Here is a 24,123-nt window from a genome sequence, read left to right on the forward strand (position 1 = left end):
GGGGCAGGTGGAACCATGGGGGGGAGCAAATGGGCAGGCACTGGTGCCAAAGTGGCAGAATGGGGGTTGAAGGAGCAGGTCAGCAGAAGGGGGGCAGAGAGAGGGGTGTGGAGCTGCCCTGTGTGCCCCCCTCCCTCCCAGCTCTGTGTGGTAGGATACCCCAGAGTGCATGGACCCCTGGGCCAGTGGTGCTGCAATGTGTGTGCATGGCCCCTGGGCTCTCTGATCCCTGCTGGAGCTGCCCAGACTCTCCCAGCATGCACCAGGGCATACATGGTCAGGCTGCATGCTGGGTACAAACACACACACACAGCTCAGCCACAGAAAAGCTGCCGCGTGGGCACAGTTTGTTGTAACTGGGTCAGGAGAGTGTCACAAGCTGGTTATAAAAACCTGTCTGCCCTTGCAGTGGGGTCAGGACCTCCCTCCCCCCAAATCCAGGGGACACCGAACAGCTCCTGTCTGGTCCTGTTGTGCTAGAAGAAAATTGTGGCTAAAGCTCGGTCTGAGCATGGTGATGCTGCTGGGAGGAGAGAGCTGAGCAGTTCCGTTTAATTATATACAGCTGAGAATGTCCATCTTGCAGAGCCCAGGCACCGCCCTGGAAAGGTGACACCAGGGGGCAGCATTTCACCACTAATCAGCCCTTTCCCAACGGGGCCATGTCCCTGCTCTGCAATAAACCTGGGGTGTCGCCTGATCCTTTCCACCCACCCCAGTGACACTGCTGTTTCCAGCCTATTGCTTTTGATATGAAAGTGCTGGTGCACTGGGGAAGTGAGGAGAGAGCTCCCGGGGCAAGTGGGATGTTGACATGAGTAAAGTGTCAGTGTCAGGTACAGTACCTGCATATAGCTGGGCTCTTCTCAGTTCTGAAAGCAAAACACAGAGAGAGATGAGAACTCCCCTGAGCACAGACACGCTGAGCAGGACACGGTGTATAACATGGATTATATTAAGGGTGTGTATGTAGGGTCAGGAAAGGGAACTTACCAAGCCCCAATTCAGTGAAGAGTTTCCCTAGAAAACAATAAATGAATAGATCTGAAACCATGCTTATAAAAAAGGATGAGAGTCAAAAACCTAATAGGAGTTCAATTCTTTAGACAAAAGGTGCACCGAGGCATTCACAACATTCCAGACACTTGCACAGCCCATAACAAGCAGTCTGAAGGAGTGTTAAGAATGAAACAGCCGAGCTGCTAGCAAAAATATGCATCTAATTAAAATCAGCTACTGACCCAGAGGAAAAGAGGGTAGGAAATATTGCACTTATATTTTTAAAAAAGCTCAAGAGTCATAAGGAGAATTACAGTCCAGTTAACTTTAATTCAGATCCCAGTAAATTGGTTGAAATTATAATTAAAAATAGAATCCAAAAGCATGAAGATGAACACATAGGAGCCGACTCCCATGGGAAAAAAATGGTGGGTGCTGAGCAGCCATCGGCAGCCAACCCCCTCCCCTCCAGTGCCTCCCACACGCCGTCAGCCCCACTGATCAGCACCTCCCCCTCCCTCCCACCTGCCGCAGATCAGCTGTTCTGTGGTGTGCAGGAGGCACTGAGGTGGGAGGGGGAGAAGTGAGGGCCGGGCGCACTCAGGGGAGGGGGTGGAATGGGATGGGAAGAAGCAGGGCATGGACAGGGAGGGGCGGGGCAGGGCCTTGGGGGAAGGGGTGGAGTGGGGGGTGGGGCTTGGGGCAGAACCAGGGGATCGAGCACCCCTCCCCCCCCGCACATTAGAAAGTTGGTGCCTCTACTGGTCACTATCTCCAACAGGATAGAGCAGAAATTGAGGGTGGAGGATTCAGAAAAGGGAGAAGGTGGTAATTATAGCATGGAAAGACTTCAGTGTGGGGAGAGATGTTATTAGGGCTGTTTAGAGAGGAGACAGCAGAGAACATGGCAGAGGTGCACATACTGATGAATAGCACGGAGATGGTAAATCGATTATCGGATGGTCCTATTCACCCTCTCTCAACATTTTTTTCCTATTTTTTTAAGTTGCTGCCTTTCAACTTCACTGAAATACTTTTCCAAGAAATACACAGTGAGTCTTCACCATCAGGTATCACTCAGACCAAGAGCTGAGTATCAGTATACATATTTAGGGAGAGTGAGGACAGTCACAGTATGTTAGATAGAACTGCCATATCATTTGGGATGTAACAACAAGAAGAAAGTCTTAGCAACACGAAGAAAGTCAAGGAAAGTGTGGGCCCCTTACTGAATGAGGGAGGCAACTTAGTGACCAAGGATGTGGAAAAAGCTAATGTACTCAATTATTTTTTTGCCTCTGTCTTCACGCACAAGGTCAGCTTCCAGATTGCTGCACTGGGCAGTACAGCATGGGGAGAAGGTGACCAACCCTCTGTGGAGAAAGAAGTGGTTCGGGACTATTTAGAAAAACTGGACGTACACAAGTCCATGGGGCCGGATGCGCTGCATCCGAGGGTGCTAAAGAAGTTGGCGGGTGAGATTGCAGAGCCATTAGCCATTATTTTTGAAAACTCATGGCAATCGGGGGAGGTCCCAGATGACTGGAAAAAGGCTAATGTAGTGTCCATCTTTAAAAAAGGGAAGAAGGAGGATCCGGGGAACTACAGGCCAGTCAGCCTCACCTCAGTCCCTGGAAAAATCATGGAGCAGGTCCTCAAGGAATCAATTATGAAACATTTAGAGGAGAGGAAAGTGATCAGGAACAGTCAGCATGGATTCACCAAGGGGAAGTCGTGCCTGACTAACCTAATTGCCTTCTATGATGAGATAACTGGCTCTGTGGATGAGGGGAAAGCAGTGGATGTGTTATTCCTTGACTTTAGCAAAGCTTTTGAGACGGTCTCCCACAGTATTCTTGCCGCCAAGTTAAAGAAGTATGGGCTGGATGAATGGACTGTAAGGTGGACAGAAAGCTGGCTAGATCGTCGGGCTCAACGGGTAGTGATCAATGGCTCCATGTCTAGTTGGCAGCTGGTTTCAAGCGGAGTGCCCCAAGGGTCGGTCCTGGGGCCAGTTTTGTTTAATATCTTTATTAATGATCTGGAGGATGGTGTGGACTGCACTCTCAGCAAGTTTGCAGATGACACTAAACTAGGAGGCGTGGTAGATACACTAGAGGGTAGGGATCAGATACAGAGGGACCTAGACAAATTAGAGGATTGGGCCGAAAAAAACCTGATGAGGTTCAACTAGGACAAGTGCAGAGTCCTGCACTTAGGACGGAAGAATCCCATGCACTGCTACAGACTAGGGACCGAATGGCTAGGTAGCAGTTCTGCAGAAAAGGACCTAGGGGTCACAGTGGACGAGAAGCTGGATATGAATCAACAGTGTGCTCTTGTTGCCAAGAAGGCTAACGGCATTTTGGGCTGTATAAGTAGGGGCATTGCCAGCAGATCGAGGAACGTGATCGTTCCCCTTTATTCGACATTGGTGAGGCCTCATCTGGAATACTGTGTCCAGTTTTGGGCCCCACACTACAAGAAGGATGTGGAAAAATTGGAAAGAGTCCAGCGGAGGGCAACAAAAATGATTAGGGGTCTGGAGCACATGACTTATGAGGAGAGGCTGAGGGAACTGGGATTGTTTAGTCTCCAGAAGAGAAGAATGAGGGGGGATTTGATAGCAGCCTTCAACTACCTGAAGGGGGGTTCCAAAGAAGATGGAGCTCGGCTGTTCTCAGTGGTGGCAGATGACAGAACAAGGAGCAATGGTCTCAAGTTGCAGTGGGGGAGGTCCAGGTTGGATATCAGGAAAAACTATTTCACTAGGAGGGTGGTGAAACACTGGAATGCGTTACCTAGGGAAGTGGTGGAGTCTCCTTCCTTGGAGGTTTTTAAGGCCCGGCTTGACAAAGCCCTGGCTGGGATGATTTAGCTGGGAATTGGTCCTGCTTTGAGCAGGGGGTTGGACTAGATGACCTCTTGAGGTCCCTTCCAACTCTGATATTCTATGATTGTATGATAAAACCTCCCGATTCAGGGCATAAGCTGATCCTGAACTGCCTAGAGCTAGGAAGAAACGTGCTCTCTGGGCAGCGTATTCCATGATTGTCTTAGTGGGGTTTCTGGATCCTTTCTCTGAAACAACCGGTGCTGTGGGAGACAGGATCCCACAGTAGCTTCTTCCCTGGTCTGATCTGCTACGGCAAATCTGGCAAAGATTCTGTTTACTGAATGTACACGTCAAGAGTTATTACACAAAATCACATCACAGTACCTAGGTAATTATCCCAAATGTCAACTTTAAGTTAATGCATTTGAGCAAATCTGCAATGAAATGTTATAAAAATAAATCACAACTTAAATGTCTGAAAGTTTAGAAATTCACAATTATATGTCTAACCCCAGTCCCAACCTTTGTGCAACCAATTTTTCCCTGGCCATCACCTTCCTGATGGGGAATGTCCCTGATGGGGAAGCTAGAAATATTATTACAACTTAACATTTCCCCATCACTAAATATATAGTGAAGACAAAATAACACATTCACCTGCTCCCTTCTGTCAACGACTAGGAAGCAAATCCCCAGGTCATTTCAGTGGCTGGGGCACTGGTAGACATAGTAGTGTGTGTAGAATGGAAGGGGTTACGGTGGAGCTCTACTTTGCATTCAGTATAAAGCAGAGTGTGTTCTGTTTGATAAGAGCTCTCAATAGCTGCTTAGGAAGTATAAAAGACGGTTACTCACCGTTGTAACTGTTGTTCTTCGAGATGTGTTGCTCATATCCATTCCATTAGGTGTGTGCGCGCCGCGTGCACGATCGTCGGAAGATTTTTACCCTAGCAACACCGGCGGGTCGGCTGTGGAGCCCCCTAGAGTGGCGCCTTCATGGCGCTGAATATATACCCCAGCCGACCCGGCGCCCCCTCAGTTCCTTCTTGCCGGCTACTCCGACAGTGGGGACGGGGGGCGGGTTTGGAATGGATATGAGCAACACATCTCGAAGAACAACAGTTACAACGGTGAGTAACCGTCTTTTCTTCTTCGAGTGCTTGCTCATATCCATTCCATTAGGTGACTCCCAAGCCCAACTTAGGTGGTGGGGTCGGAGTGAGACATTGCTGTGTGCAAAACCGCTGATCCGAAGGCAGCATCGTCCCTGGACTGCTGCACTAGTGCATAGTGAGCTGTAAACGTGTGGACTGATGACCAAACCGCAGCTCTACAAATGTCCTGGATCGGAACTTGCGCCAGGAAAGCCGTCGAGGAAGCTTGGGCCCTCGTGGAGTGAGCGGTGAGGTGCGGTGCTGAGACACCTGCCAGGTCATAGCAAGTCCGGATGCAAGACGTAATCCAGGAGGATAGGCGTTGTGAGGAGACCGGTGAGCCTTTCATTCGGTCGGCCACTGCAACGAAGAGTTGCGTCGTCTTTCTAAAGGGCCTTGTGCGGTCAATGTAGAAGGCCAGGGCCCTGCGTACGTCCAGAGAATGCAAACGTTGATCCTGGCGAGTAGCATGTGGTTTAGGGTGAAAGACCGGGAGAAATATATCCTGGTTGATATGAAATGGAGAAACCACCTTAGGGAGAAAGGCAGGATGTGGGCGGAGCTGCACTTTATCCTTATGGAAAACCGTGTAAGGGGGCTCGGATGTAAGCGCCCTGAGTTCAGAAACGCGCCTTGCTGAGGTGATGGCTACGAGGAAGGCTGTCTTCCAGGATAGGTACAAAAGTGAACAGGTGGCCAGTGGCTCGAATGGATGACCTGTGAGCTTGGAAAGAACCAGGTTGAGGTCCCATGTCGGAACGGGTTGACGTTGTTGTGGGTACATCCTGTCTAAGCCCTTGAGGAATCTAACGACCATCGGGTTAGAGAATACCGAGGACGCGAGTTCCCCTGGATGAAAGGCCGATATAGCGGCCAGGTGAACTCTAATTGAAGATATCGCCAACCCTTGCTGTTTTAGGGAGAGGAGATACTCCAAAATGAGAGGAATGGGTGCCCGCAACGGGGACGTGGCTCGTTGTTCGCACCAACAGGAGAACCGCTTCCACTTGGCCAGGTACGTGGTGCGTGTTGAGGGCTTCCTACTGCTCAGCAGAATCTGTTGGACAGAGTGCGAGCATTGCTGCTCTGCCTGGGTGAACCATGGAGCAGCCACGCCGTGAGGTGGAGTGATTGCAGGTCGGGGTGACGCAGCCGGCCGTGGTCCTGCGTGATGAGATCCGGATACAACGGAAGCGGGATCGGTGTCCGAACCGAGAGTTCCAACAGCGTGGTGTACCAATGTTGTCTCGGCCACGCTGGAGCGATTAGAATGACCTGTGCCTGGTCTCTGCGCAATTTGAGCAGTACCTTGTGGACCAGAGGAAACGGAGGGAAGGCATAAAACAGGTGGTCTTTCCAGGGAAGGAGAAACGCATCCGAGAGGGAGCCCGGGGCTCGACCTTGTAGGGAGCAGAACACGTGGCACTTCCTGTTGTCTCGAGAAGCAAACAGGTCTATCTGGGGAAACCCCCACTTCTGGAAGACTGAATGTATGATGTCCGGGCGGATAGACCACTCGTGCGTTTGAAAGGACCTGCTGAGTCGGTCCGCAAAAGTGTTCTGGACTCCAGGGAGGAACGATGCCGTGAGATGTATTGAGTGGGCGATGCAGAAGTCCCACAGGCGAATGGCCTCTTGGCATAGAATTGACGAACGTGCTCCTCCTTGCTTGTTGATGTAAAACATGGCCGTGGTGTTGTCGATGAGAACTAACACACAGCGGCCACGTAGGAGATTGAGAAATGCCTGGCACGCCAGGCGCACCGCCATCAGTTCCCGAACATTGATGTGCAGGGCTAGCTGGGGTGCAGTCCATAGGCCCTGGGTATGGTGTTCGTTGAGATGGGCGCCCCAACCCAGAGATGAAGCGTCTGTGACCAGGTGTAGAGAGGGTTGTGGGGCGTGAAACGGCATCCCCTCGCAAACCACATTGTGATCTAGCCACCATGAGAGGGAGGTCAGGACCGAGTTCGGGACCGTGACCACCATGTTCAGGCTGTCCCGATGTGGGCGGTATATCGAGGACACCCAGGTCTGGAGTGGGCGAAGCCGAAGTCTGGCATGCCTGGTTACGTACGTGCAGGAAGCCATGTGACCCAGCAGGGTAAGGCACGACCTCACCGTGGTAGTTGGGAAGGCCTTGAGTCCTTGAACGAGGCTCATGATGGTGCAAAAGCGATTGTCTGGCAGGATGGCTTGTGCGCGTCTGGAGTCTAGAACCGCACCGATGAATTCTATTCTCTGGGTAGGTTCTAGAGTGGATTTGTCCTTGTTGAGTAGGATACCCAACTTGTTGAATGTGCGCACTATTATGTGGACGTGATCGCGAACTTGTTCTTTGGTGCGACCGCGTACCAGCCAGTCGTCTAGGTACGGGAATACCTGTATCCCTTGCCGACGAAGGTACGCTGCCACGACAGCCATACATTTTGTGAACACCCGTGGGGCTGAGGATAGGCCGAAGGGAAGGACTGCAAATTGGTAATGCACCCTGTTTACCACGAATCGCAGGAAACGTCTGTGAGGCGGGTAAATAGCGATGTGAAAGTATGCGTCTTTCATGTCGAGGGCGGCGAACCAGTCTCCAGGATCGAGGGAAGGGATAATGGCTCCCAAAGAGACCATGCGGAACTTCAACTTTACTACGAATTTGTTGAGTCCGCGCAAGTCCAAGATGGGTCGCAGACCTCCTTTGGACTTGGGAATGAGGAAGTAGCGGGAATAAAATCCCCTGCCCCTTAATTCCACTGGAACCTCCTCTATGGCCCCCATAGCGAGGAGCGTAGAAACTTCCTGTATAAGAAGTTGCTCGTGAGAAGGGTCCCTGGAGAGGGACGGGGAAGGGGGGGAAGAGGGGGGAATAGAAGAGAACTGGATAGCGTATCCCCTGTCCACCGTGCGGAGGACCCAACGGTCCGAAGTTATAAGGGACCAAGCACGGTGGAAGTGGGAGAGGCGATCCCAAAAGGAGGGGGCTGGATCCTGGGGGATGACTGGGGCGCCGTCCTCGACCGCACCTTCAAAAGTTCTGCCTGGGGCCTGAAGGTGGTCTAGGTGGCCCCTGGTTCTGACCAGGTTGAGGGCCGGTCCATCTTCTTCTACCACCTCGCCCTCGCCTCCGGGCCGAGTCCTGTCTCTGACGAGGCGGGGGGGGGTAGAAGCGCTGAGGCTGCGGCCTAAATGGCCTGCGCTGAGGGCCCACAACATGCATCCCCAGGGAGCGCATGATTGTTCTCGAGTCCTTGAGGCTCTGCAGGCGAGAGTCCGTCTTATCTGAGAACAATCCATGACCCTCAAAGGGCAGATCTTGTAGGGTTTGCTGCAGTTCCGGAGGCAAACCCGAAACCTGAAGCCAGGAGATCCTGCGCATAGCGATACCCGAAGCCAGGGTCCTCGCAGCTGAGTCTGCAATGTCCAAGGAGGCCTGCAGGGAGGTCCGAGCCACCTTCTTGCCCTCCTCTACCATGGCTCCAAACTCTTCCCTGGACTCTTGGGGAATCAACTCCTTAAACTTCCCCATAGAGTTCCAGGAGTTGAAATTGTAGCGGCTCAGTAGCGCCTGTTGGTTCGCCGCTCTAAGTTGTAGCCCTCCGGCTGAGTAAACCTTACGGCCAAACAGATCGAGCCGCTTAGCCTCTTTTGATTTAGGCGCTGCAGCCTGCTGGCCGTGGCGCTCTCGTGCATTCACTGATTCTACCACCAGTGAACACGGCTGGGGGTGGGTATACAAGTACCCATAGTCCTTAGACGGGACAAAGTATTTCCTTTCCACCCCTCTCGCTGTGGGTGGAATAGAGGCAGGAGTTTGCCATATCGTATCCGCATTCGTTTGGATCGTGCGGATCAGGGGTAACGCCACCCTCGATGGGGCATCCGCTCCAAGGATATTCACGATCGGGTCGTGCACCTCCACTATCTCCTCCGCCTGCAGGTCCATATTACGGGCCATCCTACGCAGGAGATCCTGGTGAGCCCGAAGATCTATCGGAGGGGGACCCGTACATGAAGTGCCCGCCACTGCCTCATCCGGAGAGGAGGAAGAGGATGCCTCCGGTGGTACCGGATCCAAGGGGGGGTCCTGATCCCCCTGCTCTTGGGCCGGAGCATCACCTGCACTGGGGTCCATGGTGTCGGGTGGCGTGGACACGGAAGCCTCCATGCCTCCTGGTGGAGGCCGAGAGATGGTGGATTCTGGGGCCCTTCTGACCGAGTGACCCGAGCGAGAGGTCGATGGTATTGGAGCCCCTTGCTCCTGGTGGTATGCCCACGGGGTCCAAAACGACCAGTGAGATGGTCCATGAGAGTGGTCCTCTGCCATCTCCTGCCAATGGCCCAAGTTTCGTTCCTCGGCTTGCCCTTGAGGGGGGTATGCCGATCTCGACAGGTCCTCCGAGGAGCGAGACACCGATCTTGACGGCCATGGCGGTGCCGAGAGAGATGAAACAATCCCCGTGGGCTGCGGTGCCGCACGGTGCCGGTCCGGAGATGATCTATCTCTGCGCGGTGCCGGCGATCGGTGCCGGGACCGCGACCGGTGCCGATGACCTCGTCGGTGCCGGGAGTCGGATCTGGACCTCGACGAGGACCTGGAGTATGCCCGGTGCCGGGAGCGACCCCTCGACGTCGAGCGTCGACCGTAGCGGTGCCGAGAGCTACGTCTCGACGTTGATCGGTGCCGACGATCATATCGGTGCCGAGACGAAGAGCGGTGCCGCGAAGAAGATCTTGGCCGCGAGTACGACCGGTGCCGAGACGATATTCGGTGCCGGGACTGCGAGCGGCGTGGGGACCTTCTTCGGGACCTGGATCGGTGCCGAGGTTCCAGCTCTTGTGATGGCGGGCGCATCAAGGCAGGTTTCCCCCTCGACTGGACCGTGCGAGTCAACGGTGCAGTCGGTGCCGGTGGTTGAGGCGGTGCCGGCTCCGTGAGAGCTATTAAGTCTCTCGCCGCCGCGAAGGTCTCTGGAGTCGACGGGAGACACTGTATCACCGCCGGCCTGGGAGGAGACGCTATTTGCACCGGACTCAACGGCCTCGGCGCCGGAGTCGACGGTGCTGGAGGCAACTGTTTACGTTGCTCCACCGGTGGACGCGGCTCTACCCCCGGCACTGGGGGAGCCGGCGTCTTCGGCACGGATGTCCCCGTCTTATGGGCTTTTTTATGCCCCGGGGATAATGACTGGCGCCGAGGCACTTGCTGTGCTTGCGGTGCCGACGAGGTCCGGTGCCGGGGAGGCTTGTCTGACGCCACTCGCGTGGTCGTCATAGCCGGTGCCGCCGGGGCACTGCGCACCGAGGTGCTAGGCGCCGGGGCCTTGCCCGTGGAAGGAGTGTCCGGGCTAAGTGCCGCCTCCATCAGGAGTTGCCTGAGCCGAAAGTCCCGCTCCTTCTTGGTCCTTGGTCGGAAGGCCTTACAGATCTTGCACTTATCTGTTTGGTGGGACTCTCCCAGGCACTTCAGACAGGAGTCGTGCGGGTCGCTCGTGGGCATAGGCTTAGCGCAGGAGGCGCACAGCTTGAAGCCGGGAGCGTTGGGCATGAGCCCGGCCCCGCGGCCGGGGGAGAAAGGGGGGAGACGACCCCCTTAATCCCCTGGACTACTTAGAACAACTTTAAAACTACTTAACTAATTTACTACAAATACTATAACTATAACTATAACTATAACTATGATACAACAATATAAGCTAGGGAGAGTGGAGAACAGCTAAGCAGCGCTCCACAGTTCCAACGACCGTCAGGGGCGGTAAGAAGGAACTGGAGGGGGCGCCGGGTCGGCTGGGGTATATATTCAGCGCCATGAAGGCGCCACTCTAGGGGGCTCCACAGCCGACCCGCCGGTGTTGCTAGGGTAAAAATCTTCCGACGATCGTGCACGCGGCGCGCACACACCTAATGGAATGGATATGAGCAAGCACTCGAAGAAGAACTTATATTCCCTCCTCCCTAACATTAGCGAAGAAACATTACCTTTTTCTTCACGATGTTCTTCTGCAAATAAATCACAAAGAAGAGGATTTGATTTAACATATTGCACATTTACAGGAGTATTTTCTACTATTATCTATACATACACAGGCTTACAGATGTTCCCATTGACCGCGTTATTATCAGGCCCTTGTGTAATGTGATTATGCAGTCACTTGCTCAGCTATATTATTTCCATTTTTTTAAAATTGCCACATAGTTGTGCTCCATAATTGGGACTTCTGGTTTTTGGGTTTAACCGATAAACACTAATAAAAAGAAAATCCCTAATAAAAAGAAATACTTCCAAAGAGAACCAGCTGTAACAATACAGCAATGTCTGCCTGAGTCTGCAGAAAGCCTGAAACCATTGATCTAAGAGATACGAACTGCCCCCTTCATCTCAGGTTGTAGACTCTAAAGCCTTATAGTGACAGCATTCATAGCTATTTCATGGCTGATAATTTGATCAGAACCACTCTGGAGTGCGCTTCTCCCTCACTGTTTGCTGTAGTGACAGAAATTGGGGTAGAGTGCACTGAGGCAGTTACTTGCCATGAAGGCTGCTGGGTTTAGAATAATGAAATCAAAGCCTTTCCCTCCCAAATTTAATGTCACCTCTGCCTGTGGCCAAAGGGGGCAGATGTATCCCCTCCTCAGTCTGAAATGCCACCCAGAATAGGTCTTCACTGCAGTTAGCCCAGATGATCATCACCTGGGTCTGAGCCCCTGGGTTAACCGAACCTGGATGTGAGCAGCCCCACTACAAAGCCCTACCGCAGTTACTGTGTCTGCATTGGTGCTGCACACACCATGTGAGTCCCTAGGACTGCTGGAAACATATCCCATGGTTCTTGGTGCTGAGTCGGCTGAGCTAAGCTGATTCTTTCCTAGTAAATTATGGGAGAACTTGTCTGTGCTTCTGGCACATCCGGGGGAATCATGGGATGGCACTGGAGGACTGTCAGCACTGAATGATTTAGCCTGTGTCCTCACTGCAGAATGGGGAGGTTACCAGCCCAAGTGAAAGTGTTACCCAGGCTCTAACCCTCAGCCCCAGATGGGCCAGCTCCCCTGGACTGAAAGCCCCACTAAACTCAGAGGGTTGTGTGTGGATGGGAGTGGGGCAGTTGGAGGTATCACTTAAGACAGACCCTGGCTAACTGCAATAAAGACACAAAATCACCTCCCACATCTGCCCAAACCTCCAGCTCTCCTGCCCCAAACACCGGGGATGCAGTGATATAGTTATAATGCAAAACCCTCTATTTTTCATGGACAGCAGCAGTGAAAGAATGCAGCCCATGGGCACTGAGGGTCCCCTTCCTGACATGGCCACTGACCTGTCAAAAGACACGGGGATCCACAGTGATCCCAATGCACAGGCCATATAGGGGCTTCAGCAGCTATTAAGCACTGCACAGCCCAGCCAGATCCCATAGCCACCCGTTCTGTGAGATCACAGAGAGGGGCTCAGGGGCAGAGCAGAGTCGGAGGCCTGGTCAGTGGGTCTGTGAGCTGGGCAGATTGACTGGACCCAACCTTACATCCAGTACTGTGTTAGGCTGGGATTTGAATGAAAGCGACACAAGGAACCAGAACGTGAGCTCTCAGCGCAGCCCCAACTCTGCCCGATGAGCCTGGCCACCAGCAAAGGCCATTGGGCATGATCACAACACAGTGATCAATGGCACAGTGTACTGGGCAATCAGTGCAACACGATGTTCTGTGCCCTGAACACACTGCCTCAGGACCCTGCCTTGCTTACACCAATTTTATCCAAGGTGCTTTTCAACTGATTCAGTTAAACTCCATGAAAGTTTGTGTGTAGACACAGCCCAAGGGAGCTGAATGGGGAATCCCCAATTATATTTCGTAGTCCCCCCTGCTGAGAGAGGGAGCCAATTACTAACCGGTCTCAATCATTTCACTTTGTTCCTTCCTCAATCAAAGTAAAAATTTTTCACAACCCCCTTTTATTTACTATAAAAGTCAGAATAAAACATATATCAATAACTAAGAGAAGCCTGGATAATCCATCAAAACTACTATAATGACTGTGACATCCCAAATGTGGAAGGTTTTAGCAGCCCCAAAGTTATTCTGGACATTTTATTTTCTTTGCTTTACAACTGTTATAATTTTTTCAACAACTCACAACCCACTGCCCCCACCCCCACACACAATAGCCATTTGTGACCCCATTCCAGAGGGTCGTGACCTGCCAGTTGATAAATTCTGGGCTAATTAGTACAGCAGGATGCCTGAGGGAATCACATTTCTGTGAAAATCTTGAGATGTCAGTCAGAACCTCCCTTTGCTGTAATTGCAAATGACGCATCTACAGAGAACCTTGGTACTCGCTCATCTTCTTCATTGTTTGCAAATAGCTACATAAAATCTTTAACACGCCCCATTGGCCCAGACACTGACCTTTCTGTCTCGCCAGGTCAGATTGCAGCATCTCTAGGGGGAGAAAATGGCGAGAGATGAAATTTCACCATCATGTTTATGGGCACATCACTACTCTTAATTTAGCACAGTCACATTAGGGTGAGAGAGGCAGGCAGATGACAAACGGACACTCAGATACATCTGTCCAGGGGCCTTTGTACTCAGTGTCCCCGCTGCCTGGGACCGAGTCATGGTAGCAGACAATAGTGGGGACAGGGTGACATATACCCTCCAGTGCCCACTTGAAAGTCTCCCCACAGAAGCCACCCCACTGCCTGCATCCCAGTCACACTCCTCTCAGATCTAGCTGTTGTGAGGGGGGGCTGAGAGTAAGTTTCTTTGTCTTAGGCCAGGTGTACACACAAAGTTTCACTGGTTTAATTTAGAAGTGTGTACAATAGCATGATACCTCTCCCCAGCATGGAGGGGCTGCCGGGCCTCAGTTTCCCCTCTCAGACAGTAGTTCCCCAGGGGTCTAAAATCTGCAGTTGCTGGAGGGGTAACTTGTGGTCAAGTAATTTTGGGTTCAGTTCTCTGCACAAAGCTCTGTCAGGGCCCTTCCCCTTTTCTGGATCAACAACAAGTCCAATGAGTAAAATAGCTAAACAATCTGCTCTTATCCTCCCCCCTCCCCATCCCCACAGGGTCGCAATCCTTCTCTTGGCTCAATAATCCTTCCAGACTTCAGACAGCTCATCCCTGGCCCTCTCCCATTCTCCAACTCTGCAGTCCCTTACCCAGGGCTCAGTCAGTCCTCCTCCCCTCACTGTTGGGGTTTATGTCCATCTCCTCCAGGTGGTGCTATGGGAGGCCCTGGGTTCCCCTTCTACTCTGGGTTCCAGCCCAGCGACCCTAAATATGCAGGGACTGTTCACTCTGCTCAGGACCTTGAGTCGCTTTTCCCTGGGCTGCTTCCTACAGGGCCTGTCCCTTTCTGGGCTTCTCTGCAGCCTCTCCCAGGCTGCTGCTTCCCCGCCCTCCTAGGCCCTTTTCTGGCTAAGCCCCTCTCTGGCTATGTTGCCACACCTCCTCCCAGGCTGCTGTGGAGAGACCCAGCCCAAGTCCTTCCCTACCCCTGGTCACTAGCCTATATTTCAGCCTGGTCCCACAGCCTGCCAGGGATATTACCTGGAGGCTCCTCCATGGAGCCATGGCCATGGGCAATATGGCTGTCACAGTTCAGAGTCTCCTGATACTTGTCCAGTCTGCAGTGAGGTCCTGTGGTCTGTCTGCTCAATGGAGGGGCTGAGACTGTAGCTTTGGAAGGGCCTTGGCCCACCCTCTTCCTGAGGTCATGTGATCCTAGTCAAAAATCCCTCCTCACTCACAGGGATTTAGGTGTCTATGTCTGGAGGTTTGACACTGAAGTAACTTTGTGGATCCGGGTCTTAGTGGCCAAGAGAGAGCAATCGAGGGGTATCTTGGTACCATGGTGCTGGTGTCAAACTGTGAAGGTTTTGGCAGCCCCAACTTTATTCTGGACATTTTATTTTCTTTGCTTTACAACTGAAATCAAATTTTCAACATCTCACAAACCACTCCCCCACCCAGCACCCCAGCCACCCAACTGTTTTGCGTGACCCCAGTTCACAGGGTAGTGATCCACCAGTTGATTAACACTGGGTTAATTAGTACAGCAGGGGTGCCTATAGGACTCACGTTTCTGTGAGGATCTTGAGAGGGAGGAATAGCTCAGTTGTGGGGGAGGAATAGCTCAGTGGTTTGAGCTTTGGCTTGCTAAACCCAGAGTCTGTGAATTCAATCCTTAAGGGGGCCATTTAGGGATCTGGGACAAAAATCTGTCTGGGGATTGGTACTGCTCTGACCAGGGGGTTGGACTAGATGATCTCCTGAGGTCCCGTCCAACCCTGATTTTCTAGGACTCATGTGTCTGTGAGGATCTTGAGATGTCAGTCAACCCCCGGCTTTGGTGTAATACCAAATGACCCATCTACAGAAAATTTTGGTACATGCTCATCTTCCTCATTGTTCGCAAATAGCTACATAAAATCTTTAACACGTCCCATTGGCCCAGACACTGACCTTTCTGTCTCTCCAGGTCAGATTGAAGGGTCTCTAGAGGGAGAAAAGGGTGAGAGGTGAGAGTTCACCATCATGTTTATGGGCACATCACTACTGTTAACGAAGCACAGTCACATTAGGGTGTGAGAGTCAGACAGAAAACAAATATACACTCAGACAGATCTGTCCAGGGGCCTTTGCACTCAACGTCCCCGCTGCCTGGGACCAAGTCATGGTAGCAGACAATAGTGGGGACAGGGTGATATATACCCTCCAGTGCCCACTTAAAAGTCTCCCCAAAGAAGCCACCCCACTGCCTGCATCCCAGTCACACTCCTCTTAGATCTGGCTGTTGTGGGGGGGGGGGGGGGGGGGGCTGAGAGAAGGTCTCTTTGTCTTAGGCCAGTGAACACGCAAAACTTCACTGGTTTAATTTAGAAGTGTGTACAATAGCAGGATACCTCTCCCCAGCATGGAGGGGCTGCCAGGCCTCAGTTTCCCCTCTCAGACAGTAGTTCCCCAGGGGTCTAAAGTCTGCAGTTGCCGGAGGGGAAACTTGTGGTCAAGTAATTTTGGGTTCAGTTCTCTGCACAAAGCTTGTCAGGGCTCTTCCCCTTTCCTGGATCAACAAAAAGTCCAATGAGTAAAATCGCTAAACAATCTGTTTCCCCACCCCACACCCACTGGGTCACAGCCGTTCTCTTGGCTCAATAATTCTTCCAGACTTCAGACAGCTCGTCCCTGGCCCTCTCCCATTCTCCAACTCTGCAGTCCCTTACCCAAAACCCAGTCAGTCCTCCTCCCCTCACCGTTGGAATTTATGTCCATCTTGTCCAGGTGGTGCTATGGGAGGCCCTGGGTTCCCCTTCTACTCTGGGTTCCAGCCCAGTGACCCTAAATACGCAGAGACTGTTCACTCTGCCAGGGGCAGCTCCAGGCACCAGCGCACCAAGCGCGTGCCTGGGGCGGCAAGCCGCGCGGGGGTGGCCTGCCGGTCACCCTGCGGGCGGCAGTCGGGCTGTCTTTGGCGACATGCCTGCGGGAGGTCCGCCAGTCCTGCAGATTCAGCGGTGGGGACACCGATGTCGCGGGACCAGCGGACCTCCTGCTGGCACGCCACCGAATCCGCGTTACTAGTAGACTTGCCGCAGGCGCGGCGCCAAAGGCAGCCTGACTGCTGTGCTTGGGGCAGCGAAATACATAGAGCCACCGCTGCCCTCTGCTCAGGACCTTGAGTTGCTTTTCCCTGGGCTGCTTCCTACAGGGCCTGTCCCTTTCTGGGCTTCTCTGCAGCCTCTCCCAGGCTGCTGCTTCCCCGCTCTCCTAGGCCCTTTTCTGGCCGAGCCCCTGTCTGGCTATCTTACCAAGCCTCCTGCCAGGCTGCTGTGGAGAGACCCAGCCCAGGTCCTTCTCTACCCCTGGTCACCTCACAACGTCCCCCACACTCACCCACGCGCTCCACCCACCCAACAACCTTTCGTGACCGCAATTCGGAGGGTAGTGATCCACCAATTGATTAACACTGGGTTAATAACACAGCGGGGCACAGACTATCCAACAAATTCTTGGACTGCATTGGAGACAACTTTTTATTTCAGAAGGTTGAAAAAGCTACTGGGGGGAAGCTGTTCTAGACTTGATTTTAACAAATAGGGAGGAACTCGCTGAGAATTTGAAAGTGGAAGGCAGCTTGGGTGAAAGTGATCATGAAATCATAGAGTTTGCAATTCTAAGGAAGGGTAGAAGGGAGAACAGCAAAATAGAGACAATGGATTTCAGGAAGGCGGATTTTGGTAAGCTCAGAGAGCTGATAGGTAAGGTCCCATGGGAATCAAGACTGAGGGGAAAAACAACTGAGGAGAGTTGGCAGTTTTTCAAAGGGACACTATTAAGGGCCCAAAAGCAAGCTATTCCGCTGGTTAGGAAAGATAGAAAATGTGGCAAAAGACCACCTTGGCTTAACCATGAGATCTTGCATGATCTAAAAAATAAAAAGGAGTCATATAAAAAATTGAAACTAGGACAGATTACAAAGGATGAATATAGGCAAACAACACAGGAATGCAGGGGCAAGATTAGAAAGGCAAAGGCACAAAATGAGCTCAAACTAGCTACAGGAATAAAGGGAAACAAGAAGACTTTTTATCAATACATTAGAAGCAAGAGGAAGACCAAAGACAGGGTAGGCCCACTGCTCAGCGAAGAGGGAGAAACAGTAACAGGAAACTTGGAAATGGCAGAGATGCTTAATGACTTCTTTGTTTCGGCCTTCACCGAGAAGTCTGAAGGAATGCCTAACGTAGTGAATGCTAATGGGAAGAGGGTAGGTTTAGCAGATTAAATAAAAAAAGAACAAGTTAAAAATCACTTAGAAAAGTTAGATGCCTGCAAGTCACCAGGGCCTGATGAAATGCATCCTAGAATACTCAAGGAGCTAATAGAGGAGGTATCTGAGCCTCTAGCTATTATCTTTGGAAAATCGTGGGAGACGGGAGAGATTCCAGAAGACTGGAAAAGGGCAAATATAGTGCCCATCTATAAAAAGGGAAATAAAAACAACCCAGGAAACTACAGACCAGTTAGTTTAACTTCTGTGCCAGGGAAGATAATGGAGCAAGTAATTAAGGAAATCATCTGCAAACACTTGGAAGGTGGTAAGGTGATAGGGAATAGCCAGCATGGATTTGTAAAGAACAAATCGTGTCAAACCAATCTGATAGCTTTCTTTGATAGGATAACGAGTCTTGTGGATAAGGGAGAAGCTGTGGCTGTGGTATACCTAGACTTTAGTAAGGCATTTGATACGGTCTTGCATGATATTCTTATCGATAAACTAGGCAAATACAATTTAGATGGGGCTACTATAAGGTGGGTGTATAACTGGCTGGATAACCATACTCAGAGAGTTGTTATTAATGGTTCCCAATCCTGCTGGAAAGGCATAACAAGTGGGGTTCCGCAGGGGTCTGTTTTGGGACCGGCTCTGTTCAATATCTTCATTAACGATTTAGATATTGGCATAGAAAGTACGCTTATTAAGTTTGCGGATGATACCAAACTGGGAGGGATTGCAACTGCTTTGGAGGACAGGGTCATAATTCAAAATGATCCGGACAAATTGGAGAAATGGTCTGAGTTAAACAGGATGAAGTTTAACAAAGACAAATGCAAAGTGCTCCACTTGGAAAGAAAAAAATCAGTTTCACACATACAGAATGGGAAGAGACTGTCTAGGAAGGAATATGGCAGAAAGGGATCTAGGGGGTTATAGTGGACCACAAGCTAAATATGAGTCGTCAGTGTGATGCTGTTGCAAAAAAAGCAAACATGATTCTGGGATGTATTAACAGGTGTGTTGTGAGCAAGACACGAGAAGTCATTCTTCCGCTCTACTCTGCTCTGGTTAGGCCTCAGCTGGAGTATTGTGTCCAGTTCCGGGCACTGCATTTCAAGAAAGATGTGGAGAAATTGGAGAGGGTCCAGAGAAGAGCAACAAGAATGATTAAAGGTCTTGAGAACAAGACCTATGTAGGAAGGTTGAAAGAATTGGGTTTGTTTAGTTTGGAAAAGAGAAGACTGAGAAGGGACATGATATCTAAAAGGGTGTCATAAGGAGGAGGGAGAAAACTTGTTCACCTTAGCCTCTAAGGATAGAACAAGAAGCAATGGGCTTAAACTGCAGCAAGGGAGGTTTAGGTTGGACATTAGGAAAAAGTTCCTAACTGTCAGGGTGGTTAAACACTGGAATAAATTGCCTAGGGAGGTTGTGGAATCTCCATCTCTGGAGATATTTAAGAGTAGGTTAGATAAATGTCTATCAGGGATGGTCTAGACAGTATTTGGTCCTGCCATGTGGGCAGGGGACTGGACTCGATGACCTCTCGAGGTCCCTTCCAGTCCTAGAATCTATGAATCTATGAATTAGTACAGCAAGGGTGCCTATAGGACTCACATTTCTGTGAGGATCTTGAGATGTCAGTCAACCCCCCCCAAATGATCAAATGACCCATCTACAGAGAATTTTGATACATGCTCATCTTCCTCATTGTTCGCAAATAGCTACATAAAATCTTTAACATGCCCCATTGGCCCAGACACTGACCTTTCTGTCTCTCCAGGTCAGATCGCAGCATCTCTAGGGGGAGAAAAGGGTGAGAGATGAGATTTCACCATGGTGTTTAGGGGCACATCACTACTGTTAACTTAGCACAGTCACACTAGGGTGCGAGAGGCAGACAGAAAACAAATGGACAGTCAGACGGATCTGTCCAGGGGCCTTTGCACTCAGCATCCCTGCTGCCTGGGACCAAGTCATGGTAGCAGACAATAGTGGGGACAGGGTGACATATACCCTCCAGTGCCTACTTAAAAGACTCCCCACAAAAGCCACCCCACTGCCTGCATCCCAGACACACTCCTCTCAGATCTAGCTGTTGTGAGGGGGGGCTGAGAGAAGGTCTCTTTGTCTTAGGCCAGGTGTTTCACACAGTTTCACTGGTTTAATTTAGAAGTGTGTACAATAGCAGGATACCTCTCCCCAGCATGGAGATGCTGCCGGGCCTCAGTTTCCCCTCTCAGACAGTAGTTCCCCAGGGGTCTAAAGTCTGCAGTTGCTGGAGGGGTAACTTGTGGTCAGGTAATTTTGAGTTCAGTTCTCTGCACAAAGCTCTGTCAGGGCCCTTCCCCTTTCCTGGATCAACAAAAAGTCCAATGAGTAAAATCGCTAAACAATCTGTTTCCCCACCCAACTCTCACAGGGTCACAGCCCTTCTCTGGGCTCAATAATCCTTCTAGACTTCAGACAGCTCATCCCTGGCCCTCTCCCATTCTCCAACTCTGCAGTCCCTTACCTAAAACCCAGTCAGTCCTCCTCCCCTCACCGTTGGGATTTATGTTCATCTCGTCCAGGTGGTGCTATGGGAGGCCCTGGGTTCCCCTTCTACTCTGGGTTCCAGCCCAGTGACCCTAAATACGCAGAGACGGTTCACTCTGCCAGGGGCAGCTCCAGGCACCAGCGCACCAAGCGCGTGCCTGGGGCGGCAAGCCGCGCGGGGGTGGCCTGCTGGTCACCGTGCAGGCAGCAGGTGGGCTGTCTTTGGCGGCATGCCTGCGGGAGGTCCGCCAGTCCTGCAGATTCAGCGGTGGGGACACCGATGTCGCGGGACCAGCGGACCTCCTGCTGGCACGCCACCGAATCCACGTTACCAGCAGACTTGCCGCAGGCGCAGCGCCAAAGGCAGCCTGACTGCTGTGCTTGGGGCAGCGAAATACATAGAGCCACCGCTGCCCTCTGCTCAGGACCTTGAGTTGCTTTTCCCTGGGCTGCTTCCTACAGGGCCTGTCCCTTTCTGGGCTTCTCTGCAGCCTCTCCCAGGCTGCTGCTTTCCCACCCTCCTAGGCCCTTTTCTGACCGAGCCCCTCTCTGGCTATCTTACCAAGCCTCCTGCCAGGCTGCTGTGGAGAGACCCAGCCCAGGTCCTTCTCTACCCCTGGTCACCTCACAATGTCCCCCCAACTCACTCACGTGCTCCACCCACCCAACAACCTTTCGTGACCCCAATTCAGAGGGTAGTGATCCACCAATTGATTAACACTGGCTTAATTAGTACAGCAAGGGTGCCTCTAGGACTCACATTTCTGTGAGGATCTTGAAATGTCAGTCAGCCCCCCCAAATGACCAAATGACCCATCTACAGAGAATTTTGATACATGCTCATCTTCCTCATTGTTTGCAAATAGCTACATAAAATCTTTAACACGCCCCATTGGCCCAGACACTGACCTTTCTGTCTCTCCAGGTCAGATCGCAGCATCTCTAGGGGGAGAAAAGGGTGAGAGGTGAGATTTCACCATCATGTTTAGGGGCACATCACTACTGTTAACTTAGCACAGTCACACTAGGGTGCGAGAGGCAGACAGAAAACAAATGGACAGTCAGACGGATCTGTCCAGGGGCCTTTGCACTAAGCATCCCTGCTGCCTGGGACCAAGTCATGGTAGCAGACAATAGTGGGGACAGGGTGACATATACCCTCCAGTGCCTACTTAAAAGACTCCCCCCAGAAGCAACCCCACTGCCAGCATCCCAGTCACACTCCTCTCAGATCTAGCTGTTGTGAGGGGGGAGCTGAGAGAAAGTCTCTTTGTCTTAGGCCAGGTGTACACACACAGTTTCACTGGTTTAATTTAGAAGTGTGTACAATAGCACGATATCTCTCCCCAGCATGGAGATGCTGCCGGGCCTCAGTTTCCCCTCTCAGACAGTAGTTCCCCAGGGGTCTAAAGTCTGCAGTTGCTGGAGGGGTAACTTGTGGTCAGGTAATTTTGAGTTCAGTTCTCTGCACAAAGCTCTGTCAGGGCCCTTCCCCTTTCCTGGATCAACAAAAAGTCCAATGAGTAAAATCGCTAAATAATCTGTTTCCCCACCCAACTCTCACAGGGTCACAGCCCTTCTCTGGGCTCAATAATCCTTCTAGACTTCAGACAGCTCATCCCTGGCCCTCTCCCATTCTCCAACTCTGCAGTCCCTTACCTAAAACCCAGTCAGTCCTCCTCCCCTCACCGTTGGGATTTATGTCCATATCCTCCAGGTGGTGCTATGGGAGGCCCTGGGTTCCCCTTCTACTCTGGGTTCCAGCCCAGTGACCCTAAATATGCAGGGACTGTTCACTCTGCTCAATAACCTTGAGTCGCTTTTCCCTGGGCTGCTTCCTACAGGGCCTGTCCCTTTCTGGGCTTCTCTGCAGCCACTCCCAGGCTGCTGCTTTCCCGCCCTCCTAGGCCCTTTTCTGGCCGAGCCCCTGTCTGGCTATGTTACCAAGCCTCCTGCCAGGCTGCTGTGGAGAGACCCAGCCCAGGTCCTTCTCTTCCCCTGGTCACCTCACAAACCTCCCCACCCACGCGCTCCACCCACCCAACAGCATTTCGTGACCCCAGTTCAGAGGGTAGTGATCCACCGGTTGATTAACTCTGGGTTAATTAGTACAGCAGGGGTGCCTGTAGGACTCACATTTCTGTGAGGATCTTGAGATGTCAGTCAACACCCTCCACCCCAGCTTTGGTGTAATACCAAATTACTCATTTACAGCGAATCTTGGTACATATTCATCTTCCTCATTGTTCACAAATAGCTACATAAAATCTTTAACACGCCCCATTGGCCAGACACTGACCTTTCTGTCTCTCCAGGTCAGATCACAGCATCTCTGGGACAGAAAACTGCTTCTTGTGAGAACCAGTTTCGGTGCCCGCCTAACTCCATGCAGAACAGCCAGAGGAGGAGCTGCCACCTCCCTTATGACTTCTAGCTCAGTGGTTAGGGCCCTCACTTGGGATATGGGAGACCCAGGTTCAATTTCCCCTCTGCCTGCAGGAGACAAAGGATTTGACAGGGGGTCTCCCCCTCTCAGGAGTCTTCTCTAACCACTGAGCCCTGGGATATTCTGATGTGGGGCCCCCTCAATCTCTCCTGAAGAAGATGTTCCATTGTGTATAAACAATTAAAATGTCCTTGGAGCTGGGGACTGGCTCCTGGGTCTTCAACCTCCCAGGTGGGGGCCCTCACCAGGCTTCGAGTGTCCCAGTGATTATAGTTGTACATAGTGGAACAAGCAGTTCTGCCTGAGCTGAGGTTTCTGTGTAACTGCCTGCGGGCAGTTTTGGCCACATCTGTTCCAGGTAAAGAGGACCTGTGTACATTCTGACAATAAATTACACTAGGAGACACCCTCAGTCCATGTCACTGAATTCTCTACCAACAGGGAAATGACCTGCTGCAAGGCCTCCAAACCCGCTGCCATTCCATGTGCAAAAGTTCCATGTGCCGTTCATTTAACGTCACATTTGTGTTTCCAACTGAGACAATATGGATCCCCGCTGACTAGTGAACAATAATGCCAGGACTGGATTGTCTAGTGAGAGCTATAGGGGTGAATGCACTTGATACTTTCTTCCATTTGAATGATTTGTTCTCCCTCAGCCTCTCTCCATCTCTCAGTGTCCAAATCTCTCTTCAGAACATTGACTCCCAGTCCCTGAGTCAACCCCTCTCTTTAAAACAAAAAAGAAGGAAAAAGAAAACAGAAAATCTCCGTCATTCTCTTCACATTCTGTCCATTTCTAACTTTACCTTTTGCTCTGTGCTGCCTCCAGAAGCAGTAACTGGCCAGGGCAATGAGAACAGCCAGGAGAGCCAGGATCACCCCCAGAGCCACCAGCCAGGGACTCACCCTTGGGAAGAACAGCTCTGCAAGAGAAAGCGCCATTGTGACAATGTGGAAACTGTCTGTAATATTTGTATGATTCTCTACTTATCACCTGGGTATTGCTACCCAGTGGGTGCAGAAGGGTTAAAATGCTGCCACTGAAGCAAAGCAGGAGACGTTTGTCTGGGGTGATCTGAATGGGTCGCTCAGGACTGGCTGGGACCAGCCCATATCAGTGGAAGCCCTGACAGAGACAGGAGACGCCTGAGGGACTAAACAACTGACACTTATCAATGGGAGGGTCCCAGCAGGATGAATGTGAACTCAGCATGGCTCTGCAGCAGGCCAAGGATGGGCAGAGGTGACAGGAGGCAGTGATAAGAACTGGGCTCACAGAGACACAGGATCTCACCTGGGAGTAAGACAAAGGATCAGAGACAAAGAAAGGACACCAAGATGGTCCCTACAGCTGCGTTTCTCATAGGAT

General features: G+C 51.5%; 2 protein-coding genes across 12 annotated transcripts in view; both read right to left on the reverse strand.

Annotated features, from left to right (window-relative positions):
• Positions 1-24,123, reverse strand: part of LOC135975005 (butyrophilin subfamily 1 member A1-like) — a 48,159-nt gene that overhangs the window by 1,509 nt on the left and 22,527 nt on the right. For 8 of the 11 annotated variants that reach the window (XM_065564963.1, XM_065564965.1, XM_065564956.1 and 5 more), the window contains 8 exons: positions 23,561-23,677; positions 21,215-21,247; positions 19,535-19,567; positions 15,454-15,486; positions 13,390-13,422; positions 10,960-10,980; positions 994-1,020; positions 846-872 (listed from right to left, as the gene is read on the reverse strand). In XM_065564963.1, coding sequence (XP_065421035.1) covers positions 846-872; positions 994-1,020; positions 10,960-10,980; positions 13,390-13,422; positions 15,454-15,486; positions 19,535-19,567; positions 21,215-21,247; positions 23,561-23,677 — 324 coding nt within the window. The remainder of the gene's footprint in view (positions 1-845; positions 873-993; positions 1,021-10,959; positions 10,981-13,389; positions 13,423-15,453; positions 15,487-19,534; positions 19,568-21,214; positions 21,248-23,560; positions 23,678-24,123) is intronic. The other 3 variants (XM_065564961.1, XM_065564962.1, XM_065564964.1) reach the window with 3 other exon arrangements.
• LOC135974998 (serine/arginine repetitive matrix protein 1-like) lies at positions 8,009-10,624 on the reverse strand. The gene has a single exon (XM_065564831.1). The coding sequence runs from the start codon at positions 10,526-10,528 to the stop codon at positions 8,009-8,011; it is 2,520 nt and encodes an 839-aa protein (XP_065420903.1). The 5' UTR covers positions 10,529-10,624.

Source organism: Chrysemys picta, chromosome 12, assembly GCF_011386835.1.
Source record: "Chrysemys picta bellii isolate R12L10 chromosome 12, ASM1138683v2, whole genome shotgun sequence".
In the NCBI taxonomy this organism is placed as follows: domain Eukaryota; kingdom Metazoa; phylum Chordata; order Testudines; family Emydidae; genus Chrysemys; species Chrysemys picta.

Coding starts and splice junctions, on each gene's coding strand:
- LOC135974998 (XM_065564831.1), bottom strand. CDS start 10,528: ATGCCCAACGCTCCCGGCTTCAAGCTGTGCGCCTCCTGCGCTAAGCCT.